At 34.5% G+C, this 17,270-nt stretch overlaps 3 protein-coding genes across 21 annotated transcripts in view; 1 reads left to right on the top strand and 2 right to left on the bottom strand.

Annotated features, from left to right (window-relative positions):
* Nucleotides 1-3,912: 3,912 nt before the first annotated feature.
* Nucleotides 3,913-8,643, bottom strand: LOC129802135 (sodium-coupled monocarboxylate transporter 2-like). Of its 2 annotated transcripts, none has more exons than XM_055847717.1 (5): nucleotides 7,867-8,643; nucleotides 7,184-7,808; nucleotides 5,536-7,130; nucleotides 4,858-5,477; nucleotides 3,913-4,798 (listed from the first exon to the last, which is right to left on the bottom strand). In XM_055847717.1, exons 1-3 carry the CDS (start codon nucleotides 8,547-8,549, stop codon nucleotides 6,762-6,764), a joined length of 1,677 nt encoding a protein of 558 aa, XP_055703692.1. In that variant the 5' UTR covers nucleotides 8,550-8,643; the 3' UTR covers nucleotides 3,913-4,798; nucleotides 4,858-5,477; nucleotides 5,536-6,761. The 2 variants fall into 2 exon arrangements, with proteins under 2 accessions (XP_055703692.1, XP_055703691.1); XM_055847716.1 differs by having other exon boundaries at nucleotides 4,853-5,477.
* Nucleotides 4,594-6,218, bottom strand: LOC129805010 (sodium-coupled monocarboxylate transporter 2-like). The gene is made up of 4 exons (XM_055852813.1): nucleotides 5,536-6,218; nucleotides 4,853-5,477; nucleotides 4,696-4,798; nucleotides 4,594-4,643 (listed from the first exon to the last, which is right to left on the bottom strand). The coding sequence occupies exons 1-4, from the start codon at nucleotides 6,216-6,218 to the stop codon at nucleotides 4,594-4,596; spliced, it is 1,461 nt and encodes a 486-aa protein (XP_055708788.1).
* A 3,442-nt stretch (nucleotides 8,644-12,085) lies between the features above and the next one.
* Nucleotides 12,086-17,270, top strand: part of LOC129802136 (sodium-dependent neutral amino acid transporter B(0)AT3) — a 48,246-nt gene continuing 43,061 nt past the window's right edge. For 7 of the 18 annotated variants that reach the window (XR_008751770.1, XR_008751772.1, XR_008751773.1 and 4 more), the window contains exon 1: nucleotides 12,086-12,256. The gene's annotated coding sequence lies outside the window, so the exon portion shown is untranslated. Of the gene's footprint in view, nucleotides 13,090-17,270 lie in introns of all 18 variants that reach the window. The other 11 variants (XR_008751768.1, XR_008751766.1, XR_008751769.1 and 8 more) reach the window with 3 other exon arrangements.

Here is a 17,270-nt window from a genome sequence, read left to right on the forward strand (position 1 = left end):
CAAATTATCCATCTTACCCTACTTTCAGATACTTTAAGAAGTCTTAAGTACTTAAGAAGCTTACGATACAAACTTGTAAAAGATGTCAAATTTCGTAATTTTATTGACACGCTCTGTTCAGAACAAAATTTTCTATGTAATCTTGACCGGTGAATTTTATAAAATATGAATTCCAACCTCAAAATGTGTCATAACTATTGGACACTTTCAGAGGTGCAAAGTACAGTAGAGTTCCTAAAATTTGAACATTTTGGGGGGTATAGATGACATTTATCACTTCTCAAATTTGAACGATATTTTCAAAAACGTAACGGAATTCATGTGAAATGCACTTTCCATCAATTAAGATAAACAACTTTAGAGAATATATCAGTGTAATTTATTGTGAAAGAAATGGAATTTGTTGCGGAAGTTAATATAATACGATAATATTGAGGAAATACCAGAGAAAAATGCCACTCTACGCAAAACTTTCTTCACATAACCTGAAATTTTACATTTTGAACTCAACCGTCGTTCATATTTGAGGAGTTCAAATTTGAGGAACTCGACTGTACAAGATTTCTTGCTTTTCTGTGCTTTCCGAGAGAAAAAATTCAGAATTTTTTCCTAGTGGTCATTTATTTATTTGAAGTTGTAAAATCTTTAATTCTTTAAAATAAATTTTTTTCTTGGTTAGGTTATTTACAACAAAATTCAAGTTCATGGAAAAAAATCAATAAGATCATTCACACCACACATTTGTAAGCAATTTTATGCTATAATTTCAACACTTACCTTAAATTTTATTAAATTTTTGCTAGGAAACTCAGATTCACTGAATCATCATCATCATTATAGGCTTCACGGGCGCGCGGCGGCCAGGGCCATACGCATTCACTGAATCAAAATAACACGATTGACAACTCGATAAACCAAAAATGTCTGTGAGGGCGCCACACGTCAAATGCTGTGGCCAAATGTTAATAATCTTATCAAATTGGTCATAACTTATGGCCTTTGTCATTATTTTACATGTTTGTTTGAAAAATCGTAAAAGAAAATATAATTCCAAAGAAAACAAGTTTTGAAAAATAGTACTCTCTCCGTTCCGAAATAAGTCGTACGTTTGGGAAAAATTCTTGTTCAACATATCGATTCTTTAATTTATCATCGTGATAGGATTCCCATATTATCCCTGAACATGGAGGATAGTTCATTCATAAGATATTTACAAATAACAAAGACATTCTCTGAAACCATTCCTTAATCCCTAATTTTTCGCCAAACGTACGACTTATTTCGGAACGGAGGGAGTACTGAATATTTTTAATTGAAGATACCTAATTTAGTCACTGAAAATTGTGAGATCCTTAGTAAATTTCTTAAAGATTTGACGTATATTTAATCGTCAGGCGCATCAGTAAAATAATCTCCACAAAATAATTAAAATTCTATCGAAATATAAAAGTAAATCAGTTCAAAAGTTGCATTTAATGATAGCACATCAAATATTCCTAATTTTGTGGTTCTTCGAAATTCATTTGTTGGAAAAAATTGAAGATATCTGCGAGGTGGCCACAAGTATAAACTGGTTCATAAGTAATGCCGCCACCCTATATAATCCCCCAGAAGACCACTTTTCTCAACAAATTTTCGTGTTTCAGACGATTTCTGAGAAATGATGTCACGCCATTTGTCCGTCCGTCCGGTCGTTACCACGCCTAGAGGCCAAACGGTTAGAGATATTGACTTGTTACCTTCAGGGACCCCCCATAAGTCGACACTAGGACCATTAACATGCCCATCACTTCTTCCATTCTTCCTTTTGGCCTCCAAAACCATGTTTTTTTTTGAGAATGCTCGAAAACGCGGCGTGCAATTTCCTTAGTTTTTGGATATGGTTCAGATTAGAGACTACCCGTCTGACACCATGTAAGGGGTACCTAGTTCTGAGGCATCGGCAAGACCTGAGTGGTAAGCCTGAATTAAGGATTAGATTTTGCCATATACATTAATGGCGGATACATTAAAACAACCACGAAACACACCTTCTGATTTCACTTCCTGGTCCGTTTCCTACTGGATTATCCTAGTGAGGTTTTTTTTTGGGCCTTCATCCTCTATTTTACTCACCAATGTGCAGGGTAGGCTTGTACTACATAGACTATTGTTGTCCATCCTAAAATGTTACCCCATGGGACACAGTCTTCTCTTCTCTTCTACCCCCTACCGTGGACACTTCCTCCCACTATTGTTACACAGGCCCATACAACATATTACCCTCTTATCCCACCCTAACGAACTCCTAGTGTCAGCAACACGTGCCTTTTTGGGCCAATCAGATACTCATCATCCTTCATTATGTTTACTTCTGTTGCCCCTTACACAACGACAGCCATTCACCAACAGTTCAAATTGTGATTCATGGTTTCTGCCGTTTACCTGATAAGAACGGTCGTCGTAAGTCAGCGGCAGCCTCAATCAAGCAGTAATTTAGGAGAAATATATTGAAATTGAATTGGTCATTGTTTTGCGTGGTTTATAAATCGCTTTCAAATCGGTTGTCAACCGGTAATGAACCAGTTATAAACCGATAAGTAACTTTTGTACGAAAGTAAATTTTATTACTTTTAAAATTATTTTGTGGGATCTTTTGGATGATTTATGAATCGATTCAAATCGGTTGAGTACCTGTAAACGGTAAATGATGCGAAAGTACTCTTGAGGTATAGCACCTAAGTCAAATTCTAGCACTTCGCAGAGCCTGAGATGCTTTGCCACATCTTTTAATCCTACCTAGTGTGAATATTTAAAGAATTGCTACTATTTACTCTTCTTAAATTTTTCGAAAATGAAATCTTAGACTGATTGTGAATTGACAGTCTGCTTACTTCCAAAAATGATAGCATGAATAATCACTCTTAATCCAATCCAGTTTTGCGTTATGCATTCATTAATTGAGCATACTGCAAAGTCTCACTTGTGCGAAACAATTGTTTTCCATGAAAGAATTAGTGCAAATTGATACTTTATATAGCGCCTGCAGTGTCACATGAAATTCTATATTTTACGATTTGACTTCGAATGTATAAATAATGTATTATTGCATTATGCAAAAATGAAGAAACAAATAGATTTCTATGAAAAATTATCATTCTCTGAACAGATTCCCAGTATCGGTTTTCTCTATGCAAAATGCTGTGAGAGTTTTCAATACACAAAATTTAATATCAGTCTGAGTACTATTCCATTTGATTTTGATTTTACCAGCAAGGTCAAGTTCTATTTGAGGAAGTTACCGCGTCATTTGATCCAGAAAATAATTAGGACTTTCCAATGCAGTTTCAATCTTCTCTAGAGCATACATCAACAATTATTTATAATGGGAAATGCATGTTGAGCAAAAAAAGTAAAGTTTTCCTGGTGTACATGCACATGTTTCTCATCTTTTTCCTCGGATGTACCCAAATCGATAACCCGGAAAAGTTAGTAAACTTTGAAAATTCGTCATAGCGCAATAATGTTCACATCACCACGAGCAACATCAACATTTGACGCAAAGTTTTCTTTTTCTATATTGGAAAAGACGATGCAATCTGTTGAGGAAAAACTTCGTAGAAGTGTCTTTAAACGGTATCACATTCTTAATTGCATTCAATTGGCTTTCAATAAAAGCTCTGGAATCAATATTATTGCAGTGTTTATTTTTGAAACGTAACAATATCTCTGTCAGTGGCAGATCAATTAATCTTGCAATTTAATTGTTTTTGCCACTTCACTCTTTTTTATATATCTCTTCCCAATCAACTGAGATTTCTTTTGGGTGAGTGATTATACGAAAAAACAAAATTGTACTATATCCAATTTATATCCATCAATGAAGCATCTACTGCTTACACGCTTCATTGATAACAATGAAAAATGTATCTAACGTGAATCAGATGCAATTTTTGTTTTATTTCATTTTTCTCAGGCGTATTACATGTATTATTTAGTGCCAACGGTTTTTGTTTTGCCAGCTTTTAAAATACAAATTGAAATAAACTATTACGACAGCTTTTATACCTATCACAAATATGAAAAAACGCTTTCATATTTATACTATGAACATCAATTTTCATAGAAACATTAAAATTAAGTCAATTGTGAAATAAATTCCGCTAATAAACTTTTTTTTAAAATCTTTTTACAATATCAAGTTTAAAAAAAATCATTTAGGGTGAAAGGAACGTCTATTGACACTTTAAAAAGTCGTGTCAGCACCTATTGACACCCTACTCTGTACCATTTGGGATACGAAATTTGAACATCTTTGTTTATAGTAAAAGGTATATTAAAGAAAAGACGTTATATTACTTATATTTTACTAGATACATTAAATAATTTTCAACATTTTGACAAAAGTGTCAATAAGGGTTCCCTGTCGAACAGACGTTCCTCCGACCCTATTTATATAAAAAATTTATAATAAATTATCTTGAGTTATGTGTTTCCTTAGAAATGTAACTAGAAGCCTTTGATCTTCTACAATATTTCCGCCACTTAGAAAACTAACAACTTGAGCAACAGAAATGTTGATTAATAACCCAATTATAGAATAATATTGAAAATTTATCTTAAAGATCCATGGGAGATCATCATTATCAGGAGTTGTTGCATTTCTGTTCAAGAAATTATTTCGATGACCCTGTGTACTATTTAGGAAGTCACAACCATCAATCCGGAGTTGTAGTGGTGGATCTGGCGTTTTGTTCAGTTCGCCAATGATAAGAACACCAACAGCGACCATTGATAGGACAACTCCGCATTTCGCACCCTTAAAAACATTGAAAATTTAGTAAATTTTAAAAGTCTTCAATTTCTTCTTTACCTTACTGTTGATTTTTGGGAAGATCATACCACTCACGAAGAGTCCAAAGACTCCAACGGTGGACAATGTGAAACATTGAGTAGTTATAGAAAAAATTGTGCCCATTTGCTCAATCACGAACACCAAACCTATTCCGATGATACCTACAACTGCCACGATCCCTCTCATAATGATCTTGAAAGCATTTTCCTTTCTCTTGAGTTTTTTGATGAGGAAATCGTTGTAGATCGTACCGCTAAGAGTGTTCAAGAGGGTAGAAGTTGTCGATAGACCAGCAGCAAAGATACCAGCAATGAAAATCCCATTGAAACCAGGAAAGAGTGAAGCCTTCTCCTGGACGAAATGAGGAAAGATCTGATCAAATTTCTTAACAAGGCCCGCGGATACAGGATCACATTCTTCATAGGTTGTGAATATAATTCCTCCGATCGTCAATTCGATGACGAGTATGAGTAATGTAAATATGAAAAAAATCCACAAGGACTTTTTAGCTTTGCTCAAACTCGGCAGAGATAAATATCGTTGAATACTACTTTGATTGACACCAAAATAGTAAACGTAAACGAAAAATGTACTGAACATGTAAGACCACATATTGCCTCTTTCTTCGATATCAAATTTCGTTCTGAAACAACAAAGAAAATTGTAATGCAAATATATTCAGTATCATATCAGTGACTTACTTAAAGAATGTAAGTCTTTGGCCACGATCGAGAGCATTCCAGATATTCTCAAATCCACCTATACTTCTCAGTCCGACGATCATAATTGTGATTCCGGATGCGAAGATAAGAATGCATTGAAATGCATCTGTCCAGACAACTGCTTTAATACCTCCGAGTGCTGTGTACCAGATACAGAGGAGGCCCATTATTACAGTGATGACGTAGAGATTGATCCCAGTTACTTCTTGGAAGACTAGTGAGGGTACGTAGATGGTCAAGGGAATGAGGAACATTCCCGTGATTACGTATAGGGCACTCGCCAGATGCTTAACACTCCTATCAAACCGCAATTCAAAATACGTAAAACTGGACACGAGTTGGAGATCGTAAAAAACGGGTAGAAAAATATACATGGTGGCCAATACTTTTGGTAACTCCATGGGTATTACCATCCAATTGTGCAAACCATATGCGTACACTTCAGTACTTTGTCCAACAATTGTTGAACCAGAAATAGCAGTGGCCGCTAAAGACAGTGCCACTGGCAGCAACTTAAGATTCTTTCCACCAAACAGATACTCTTCAATTGAATGATGTTTGTTTTTAGTAGCTTGGTACACACCGATACTCATGGACACAACAAAAACGGTTACGAAGAAAAAGTAATCCAATATTGAAAATTGAACATTTGGAGATACCATTTTGATGATTCTTGCTCATTCAAGAATACTGCCACTAACAGTTAATGATTTGAACTCTAAAGACAGACTGATAATATCTAGATCATACAGCAGAAGCCACATGTTGTGGTTTTACTTTGCTTGTTCAGTTGGTATAGTTGTAACTGTAAGTGACTACATTATAAAATAGACAAATGCAGGAAAATTGCTTATATTTAATGATTTTCACTTTAGGTGTAAAACAGAATTTTATAGCTTTACTCACGTCTCAATGTCTTGTGAAATGGAATATATGTCACAATTTTATACATTATCTAGAGACTATCAATTCTTGGTTAATTTTCGTGATCTCGAAAAATAGCTTTTTCGTTCTTGAACTATCGTTTGATTTTAAACACTTCCGGTGTATACAACTCTTTGTCTTTTCACGTCACAACATTTCCCAAGATTCCTAAGAACATCTGAGTTATTGTTATTTAAAATAAATATGTGACAATAAATTATATTATAAATATTCTTCGTTTTGTTAACAAAAAAATACAACAAAGCAGATCCTTCTTTTTTTCATATTAAAGGTTCTTGAGGAGTGTTCCTCCTTAAAAATGTAACTAGAAGCCTTTGATCTTCTACAATATTTCCGCCACTTAAGAAACTAACAACTTGAGCAACAGAAATGTTGATTAATAACCCAATTAAAGAATAATATTGAAAATTTATCTTAAAGATCCATGGAAGATCTTCATAATCAGTATTTGTTGCATTTCTGTTCAAGAAATTATGATTTTGGGAAGAGTTTTGATGATACTGTGTACTATTTAGGAAGTCACAACCATCAATGCGGAGTTGTAGTGGTGGATCTGGTGTTTTGTTCAGTCCGCCAATGATAAGAACACCAACAGCGACCATTGATAGGACAACTCCGCATTTCGCACCCTTAAAAATATTGAAATTTAGTGAATTGTAAAAGTCTTCAAGTTCTTCCTCACCTTACTGTTGATTTTTGGGAAGATCATACCACTCACGAAGAGTCCAAAGACTCCTACAGTCGACAGCGTGAGACACTGAAGTGTTATAGCAAAAACTGTGCCCATTTGCTCAATTACGAACACCAAACATATTCCGATGATACCTACAACTGCCACGATCCCTCTCATAATGATCTTGAAAGCATTTTCCTTTCTCTTGAGTTTTTTGATGAGGAAATCGTTGTAGATCGTACCGCTAAGGGTGTTCAAGAGGGTAGAAGTTGTCGATAGACCAGCAGCAAAGATTCCAGCAATGAAGATCCCATTGAAACCAGGAAAGAGTGAAGCCTTCTCCTGGACGAAATGAGGAAAGATCTGATCAAATTTCTTAACAAGGCCCGCGGATACAGGATCACATTGTTCATAGGTTGTGAATATAATTCCTCCAATGACAATTTCGATAAACATCACAATGGCACAAAAGATGCCGTAGATCCACACAGACGTAGTGGCTTTTTTGAAACTTGACAAAGACAAATATCGTTGGATGCAGCTTTGATTGATGCCGAACTGGTAGACGTAGACGAAGAAGATGCTGAACAAGTAAGACCACATAGTGCCTCTTTCTTCGACATCAAATTCAGTTCTGAAACAGCAAGGATAATTAGGCACTAAACATATTGAATATCTTCTTAATAACTGACTTAAAGAATGTAAGTCTTTGGCCACGATCGAGAGCATTCCAGATATTCTCAAATCCACCTACACTTCTCAGTCCGACGATCATAATTGTGATTCCGGATACGAAGATAAGAATGCATTGAAATGCATCTGTCCAGACAACTGCTTTAATACCTCCGAGTGCTGTGTACCAGATACAGAGGAGGCCCATTATTACAGTGATGACGTAGAGATTGATCCCAGTTACTTCTTGGAAGACTAGTGAGGGTACGTAGATGGTCAAGGGAATGAGGAACATTCCCGTGATTACGTATAGGGCACTCGCCAGATGCTTAACACTCCTATCAAATCGCATTTCAAAATACGTGAAACTAGACATGAGTTGGAGATCGTAGAACACAGGCAGAAAGATATACTGAATGACCAGCATCCACGGCAGTACAGTAGCTAAAAGCATCCAATTGTGCAAACCGTAGGCGTACACTTCAATACTTTGTCCAACAATTGTTGAACCAGAAATTGTAGTTGCAGCCAGAGATAGCGAAACTGGTAGTAACTTTAAGTTCTTTCCACCAAACAGATATTCTTCAATTGAATGGTTTTTATTTCTCCCAGCTTGGTACAAACCGATACTTATGGACACTATAAAAACGATGATAAAGGAAGAGTAATCCAATATTGAAAACTGAACGTTGGGAGATACCATTTTTGCGACCAAAAATATAATAACACTGCTTTCTACCTAAATGATTTGGACTCTGAGAGGTAGTGATGCACGTAGTGACTTCAATTTACTTTTTGAGTTGCTTTAGTCGCGAGTGACTATATCGTAAAAGAGAATTTTATTGTTTTATTTTTTTTTGTATAGCCCAACATTATATTGGCTAATGAAACTTTAAGGTTTATAGACTTATATGCTCTATTTTTGTTCTAGACGACTTCTATAACTAAAACTTACATAGAAAAAAATATATTTTTTTTTAATTATTAGTCACGTTTTTATAGGTTATGTAAAATGTTCATATATTTTAGTTATCAAATTAAGTTACGTCACTCTAAGATTTAATAAACAATATGTTTTAGAAACAGCTTTTGCGCATTGTTTAGATAAAAAAAATGCAAGTTGTGCGTAACGTAAGATAATCGTATTCATAAGTGGTTGAGTATTCCGAAGTGTATATATAAATTTTACTCCAGTTTTTATTATGACTTCTATATACTACAGAAAATTATGTCTGAAAGTTTTTTTTACACAAGCGTAGGTATTCTGCTTCAATATAAACATATGAGGAAGTTGTAAACATTGTGATTTCTTTCAAATTAGTTTAGAGGACGAGACAATAGTCGACATTGACTTGTCTACAATAGTCGACATTAATCCAAATACTTACATACTTATTTCAACTAGGAAAAAAATTTTTGGCACTATTCTCACGGTGCTGTATTTGATGAGACAAGAAAGTTTTTCTTCTACGACCATATGATCAGACGCTGTTTAGAGGTGGCTGAACGACCCTCTCTGTAGTGTAAAATCCGGTAAAATCAGAAATTCGTTCTACAAGCAAAAATGGCGCTGAACGATCTGGACATCGAAATTTATGAGCGAAACTCATAAATTCATGAAACACGAAAATTTCCTTTTGCCCCAAAGGGTAGAACTAATAATTTCCCAAAACGTAGAAAATTTCTCTTCCCTAAAAGGCAGAACTAATAACATCCCAAAACAAGGAAATCACAGATCGGCAGATCGTGCGAGCAGTCAACGAGATCGCACTGATCGCGCTGATCGCACTGATTGCGCGATCAGTCTCCAAGATCGAATCGATCGTGTGATCAGCCTCCAAGATCGCGCTGATCGCACTCAAAGTGTACCTTGAGTGACAGATTTATTCACCGCCTGGAAATTTCCTTTTTCCCTAAAAGGCAAATAACTTCCCAAAACATAGAAAATTTTCCATTGTCCTAACGTGAAGAATTTCGGTCCGATGAGGTGTAGCAAGAATGGACGGAAACACTAGACCTTTCTTGACTTTCGCAATTTTATTCTTTACGACGACGTTTCGAGGATGAATGTCCTCTTCATCAGGTATCGAATTTTGTTGGGAAAATCACGTACAGGCGGGAAATGGTTACACTTTTTCTTTTTTTTTTCGACTTGGATCACAGATTGCACTTTGAAGCTCACCATTCGACTGATCGACACAGAACATTCTGTCAATTCTTGCTACATTGTCCTAACAGTGAAATATTTTAACATTTTTGATTTTTTTACCTACCAATTTTATTTTTTTTACTTACCATTTTAAATTTTCTTACTTACCATTTTAGATATTTTTATTTATCATTGTTTTTTGTACTTACCAGTTTTGATTTTTTTCTCACCATTTTCGATTTTTTTCCTTACCAAATTTGATTTATTTACTTACCATTATTTTACTTACCAATTTTTAATTTTTACTTACATATTTTGATGTTTTACTTACCAATCTTGATTTTTACTTACCAATTTTGATGTTTCACTTACCAATTATGGTTTTTTGCTCACCAATTTTTAATTTTTACTTATCAATTTTTAATTTTTACTTACCAATTTTGATGTTTCACTTACCAATTATGATTTTTTGCTTACCAATTTTTAATTTTTACTTATCAATTTTTAATTTTTACTTACAAATTTTGATGTTTCACTTACCAATTTTGATGTTTCACTTACCAATTATGATTTTTTGCTTACCAATTTTTAATTTTTACTTACAAATTTTTAATTTTTACTTACCAATTTTTAATTTTTACTTACCAATTTTGATGTTTCACTTAACAATTATGATTTTTTGCTTACCAATTTTTAATTTTTACTTACCAATTTTGATGTTTCACTTAACAATTATGATTTTTTGCTTACCAATTTTTAATTTTTACTTACCAATTTTGATGTTTCACTTAACAATTATGATTTTTTGCTTACCAATTTTTAATTTTTACTTACCAATTTTGATGTTTCACTTACCAATTATGATTTCTTACTTACCAATTTTGTATTTTTACTTACCAATTTTGATTATTTTACTTACACATTTTTATGTTTCACTTACCAATTTTGAGTTTTTACTTACCAATTTTGATGTTTTACTTACGAATCTTGATTTTTACTTACCAATTTTGATTTTTTGCTTACCAAATTTGCATTTTTTTTTACTCACCATTTTACCAAAATACTTACCATTCTTCTGCAGCCATTTCAATATTGCTTGCCTTCTGCCAAAACAGAGCGAGTTTGAAAAGTTTTCTCTCTATGCTTGAAAAAGTATCGTAAGATAGGCCAAGTTCATCTCATGTGAACACTTGGTTGTAAGCTTCAGAGTTTGGAAATCTTATGGAAGTTTGTGGTATAGAAGAACAGGGAAGACAAAAAAGAGAATTATTGATGGAACACGCAGTTGTGGGCTATGAGAAAAGGGTTGTAAAAAGAAAACGTGTGTTGATTGCAGAGGGTGGAGTGGGTTGAAAGCTCGTGCTGAGGTGGGAGTGAATGGAGGAGCTTTTGTCTGAGGACAATGGGGGTGTGTTCCTCTGCACTGTAAAGCTATTGGGTGGCTTTTGAGGCGTAGAAAATGCTATGACGTCAGGTGATCCCCTCTCATTCATCTGACCCCCCTCAACATCCATTAGATGTAACCTTCTGCGGAAGGGAGCTTTTTGTGGCCCTTTGGGCTATAAAGCTGCGTGGGCTTAGGACTGAAGGGTGGGGGGGATCTAAAGGGGCCTGCGTTTGATTTCACAGATGATGAAGGGGGTGAAAGCTTCAGGAAATTCAGGATGAACGAATTTTTAGGGGGAAGTTTTCGTTCAATTCCCATGTGATTAGGATGAGTTAAAGTTTTCTGAAGCTTTTGAATTTTTGGGAATTTCGGGATTTTCTCATTTTCTCTTCATGGAATTGAGAGAATTCTCACATGGATTGAGGGGAAGTGTATTAGGTCGTGAGGTGGGAGAGAAAATAGGCTAGAGATATGTGTGAAAAATCTCTGTCGTCATTTCTTGGCGCCAGCGCAGTTGAATTTTCGCGCCAGAAAAGCTCAATTGAGCGTTGCAATATACCTACACACAGAAAAACGGTGCGTCATTTGCTGTTACACTGAATAAGCCCTAATGGTACACTTAAAGGGGGGTGGAGGGTAGTACATTGAGAGCGAGAGAGAACGGTGAGAGAATTCAGAAGGTTGATTCTATTAGACTTCTTTGAACAATTTTCAGTCCCCGACGAACATCTTCAGTGACTGGATCACGTTTAGAACAGCTTGAGCGCGAGTGTACTAAAAAAGAAAAGTTCTAACCTCTTCAGTGAAGGAAAAAAAAGGTGTTATTTTTTTTTTAATTTTAGCAAAGATCAAACAACCACGGTAAAACGAAACAGTTGAGTGTTCTTCTTAAAATAAACCAAAGAAACGTTTGTGCGATTGTCTCTATGAAATTGTTTGAATGATTTTCTTTTTGGAGTCTCTTCTCTTGCTCTTCCAAATATAACTGGTGATTTTCATTGTGGAAAATCCTCGTGAGAGAGCGAGAACGAGTGAAAATTGTATGTAGAACAGTGTGTCGAAAAATTCTTACATCATACATTTTTCCTCGTGAAGTGCAAAATATTTCAATTTTTCATGTTATAACCCATAATTTTTCAAAAGTAAAAGAGAAAAAAAAACATAGTGGAAAGTTTGCCAAAACGACGCACCAAGTTCTATATCTATTTTTGGTCACTAAGAGACATTTTTTTCTTAGTTCATTTATTTTCAACAAATACTTATGTACATAGTTAACTATATATAATACATAACTTTGACTTTTTTTTCACTCTTCGTCTCTATGGACTGTTTTTTCTGGTTGTGGCGTGAAAACAGGCCCAGAGTTTGTGGAAAATTTTCCCACTCATGACTTTTCCAACCCAAATAGCTAAATGCAACCGCAGAAATTTTCAAAATGAAAGTGACTCAAGTGTTTTAATATCATTTCAACAGCATCATAAGTGAAGAATTTTCCAATATTGTTTACTCAAGATCAGACGGAAGAGACTTTTTCTTTCCTCCTTACTGACATTTTTTCTTCAAGATACTGGCAGCATTTTTCTTTTAGCACCTCTATTTTTCCAACAAGATAGATAAGAAAAAATATTGAGTTTGTGCGTGAAATTATTTAATTGAGTGTACTAATTCTTGGCATAATTTGGAGAGATAACAGATCTTTTTTGAAAGGTGAAAAATAGCATTCTTTTTTCTTCTGACACAATTTTTCTTGGTCAAATAGAAGGTGAAACGTCCCTAAATTTTCAGACAAACCAAATGGAAAATTTCCACTCACACATACAGTCACACAGCTGAGGATTCCCAAAAACTACCACATTCACGAAAGTTTCTCACCCCTTAGAATTTTATGGGGTGTGCAAGAGAAAGACTGAATGGAAGAGAGAATTGGGGTATGAAAGAAAGAGATGCAATAGTTCAATTTACGTGTGCAAAATTTTACCCCTACAGGAACATGTGGTTTTTGCAAAAGTTCGTTACTCTTAATCAACATTTTGAAAAAATTTAAATTTGAGGTTGCTGAGACGTCCCATCGAAAATCAAGTGCTAACCGATTTCAATTCAGCTGAAAATATATGTATTTTCAACTATTTTTTAAACCCGCGAGGCAGTGCCATTTCCATATATTTGGTTAGCACTTTTTATTCAAGAATTGCTGACCGGTCAGCATATTTTTGCTGATCAACTCAGTAAAAATATGCTGAAAACGCTGCTTTTTCAGCTAACTGTGCTAACTGTGCGCAAGCTCTCATACATGCCACACATTGATGGTATATTTCAGACCTGTGCTCGTTAAAAGTCGTGTAATATCGGAAATTTTGTGTTGATAATTTTAATGCAAATTACAGATAGTCATACTGGTAACACTAATCCCCCTCATTCACAGTGTCATGATAAATATTTTTGCGCCAAAAGGCATAACATCAATAAGACAATTTCTTTCTATATGAGTTTTAATTTCTATCTTTGTCAGAAGACGGATAGCTATTCACTACACACCCTTTTACTTGAATCTTGCAGAAATACAAAGAAATTAAATGCAAATATCACTTCAAATGGAAAGTTCTTAAATCGCGCGCAATCCAACTGTGAGAGAGAGATAGAGACACAAATAACTCCCTTGACATGCGTCTGGCGGCGCTGCGGTTGCAAAAAAAAAATCACCGAAATGCAACAAAATATTTTCTTCTCTATTTTATCCGTATAAGCAGGTCGTGTCCCTTCTTGTAATATGTACTTTTGCATTACTTATTAACCAAAATAGTGTTGTGCAAAAGGGTTTTTCTCAAACCTATCCTGAATTTTGGGACAGCTCAAACGAATATGAGTCTTCCAGCTCAAAATTTCATTCCAATGTTTTTGTTGTAATATCGACAATTATTCACAATTAACTCAAATAACTGTATTCAACTAAATTATTAAAAGCATTTTCTTGTAAAAATGACTTAACTCTAAGGAATTAAACAATTTTCACATTAAAGAAAACTCTCATTTTCTCTACGTGAATTTTCGCGGCATTTCGAAGAATGCCAAAAGGCACCACGAAATTCTCTTCGGCTTTTCTTTTAGCTCAGCCCTGGATTTGCTGGGCATAGAGAAGTCGCTTCCTACCTTCAAACACGGCTTAGTATTTACTGGTACTCACAAAACATAACTTTTGTGAATTTTTAAGTAGATATTTCTACGGAAATGTACTAATGCTTTTATTGAAAATGAAGTTGCTTGTAAATTTATTTGAGAACTCACGTGCAAATATACCTAATTATTAACCAGAATTATTCACTAGAATCGTGGAAACTGTAACTATAATATTGTAGCTACAATATTGTAGATACACTATTGTAACTACAATATACTTAAATTCAGACTTCAAATTCGGGCATTTGGGACCAAAATGTCACCCTAATTAGAGAGATATTCGGGCGTCAAACTATTTGAAATGCAACGATTTTTTGTTTAACTGCATACAAATATTAAGTTTACATAGTCGTATATATTGTCAATTTCTTGAAAACCCCACAATAATGCAAAATCACATCAAAACTAAAACAAACCATGGCAGATTTGAGCGTATTTTCTTCATTTGATAATCATAATCTAACTTTAAAATTGTCAACAACCTTTTTTCAAGTGTAACTGCTGCGTGAACTGAAAAGTAGCCCGATGACGTGAATTTCGATATAGGGGAGACTGGGGCTCATGTAAACATTTTCGATAGATGCGAATTTGAGGTGATTTCCCAACGACAACGTGAGTTTTTGGAAAATCTTTCTTAGCTAATGTTTTACCCTTGAGTATAGGCAATTCATTGAGGGTAATGCGGATGCTGGAAAACAATTGAGTTTTCCATAAAAATAAAATTTGTGTCACTGTGCATTTTTCTCTTTTCACAAAATACCTGGGGTAGAAGTAAACACTTTCTGGAGAGGATGTAAACACCCTTTTTTCCACCCTTGATATTAACTTTGCACCACTTTCAATTATTTTAATTACTTAAGAGATATATAAAGAATGTATATTTTTCAAAAAAATCACTACACTTTTTACAAGGAATAATTAAAATAGCAAAAAAAAAACTAAAATCATGCAAATCAAAGACATTTTTCAATGGATTTTCCCCATAGTTTGACATCATGTAACTTCTTATTGAACACAGTCAACGAAAAATTTCCCACCATGAGATGCAATACCAAGAAAAATATTTTGCCATTCATTCTACACTCGCGACACCTAAAATTACGGGGAAATTGCCTGTTTACATCTACCCCAAATGCTGTTTTCTGACTAATTATCAATTCTTTTAAAGTAATGAGAATCTCAATTTCTCTAGTAAATGCATTAATATTATCCTAAAAGATGTAGGAAAGTACTGGTATTGCTACATTTCGATTATTTTACAAAATTTTTAATTTCCAGGTGGAAATCCAAATGACCAAAATAATCGAAATATCAACATTTTCGGGAAAAATGATTTTTATTTTTAAAGTATTAGGATTTTATTGACCAATTCATCTGTGGACATACATCCCCATGGTATCTATGAATGCTTATGGGTTTTATCCTCTGGAGTCTTAAAATTAATGAAAAAAATCACAGTGTTTACAACTACCCCTGTTTACTACTACCCCAGTTCTTCCTAATCAGTTTAATTCTTAATAGAGTACACGTTACATGTAATACAAATATTTGCATAACAACTCTGATTTTTTTTTTTGTAAGTCACAGTGAATACCTACACTGAGAAAAAATGGGGGTGCGATTAACTTTTTTCCTCATAACTTTAACACTTTTTAGGTGTAAAAATATATCAACATTTTTTAATGTTAATTTTACACCTTTTTAAGTGTAAAATTAACATGAAAAAGGGTAATATTTACACCGTTTTCGGATCAATAATGCAGGGTAAAGTTAACACTTCCGAAATGTTATTATAACTTTTTCGGATTTCTCTCACTCAAGTGTGGAAATTTCAGTTTGAAATACTTGTAAACAATGTTTGTAAACAAAGGGTACCGAACTTTTGCAACAACCCCAATATTTTCGCAGTTTTTTTGTGGAAAGGTGAATAGAACTGCTGCCTAATGTAATGTTCTCCATTCTCTCTTGCTCACAGAATCATCATGTAACAGTGAGAGGAAAAGAGAAAGAGAGAAGATGAGAATGAAAGTGTGCAAAAAACAACCCCTTTTATTTCATTTTTGCGCGGTAAAACACAAGAATAACGACAAGATGTTCAACGACAAATTTATGCTGAGGAAATAGGAGAATAGAATATTCAATGAGATCTCTTGAACTCTCCACCATGGCTCAAAGACGCAAATATTTGTTCTCTTCACCCCCTGATTCTGGGCCAGGACAAGAGAGAGCTTTTCCATTTGGGGAAAAAAAAGAGAAATAGAATTCGAAGGATGTGGGTGGAGAGAGCGGAAAAATTCCAAAAAGAAAATTGTGATACAACACAGTTAATATTGTGGCAACCTCCTTTTGAATTTTCTCTCATTCTCTCTCTTTTTCTATCCTATTCATCTGCCATTTAGTTGATGTTGGATGGAAGAGCCAAAGGACGGGAAAAGGGGGCCAAATACTCAATTGACTGGCATTTCCTTGAGATGTAATATATTGTGCCCAAGGAAATTTCACTGCCAATTAATATTCGCGAGAAGATGTTTATTTTTACCACGATCGATTGATAAGTTTTAAGTGATCTACTACCCCATTTTATTGCATTTTTTTCACACAATAATTAAATCTCGTTGTCATCACGCAATTTTTCCTCAACAGAGTTGCAAAAATATCGTTGAAAATTTTTATCGCGAAAATGCAAATTAGAATTTTGAAAAAAATGTTTTTAA

Source organism: Phlebotomus papatasi, chromosome 2 (genome assembly GCF_024763615.1).
Source record: "Phlebotomus papatasi isolate M1 chromosome 2, Ppap_2.1, whole genome shotgun sequence".
Lineage (NCBI taxonomy): Eukaryota > Metazoa > Arthropoda > Insecta > Diptera > Psychodidae > Phlebotomus > Phlebotomus papatasi.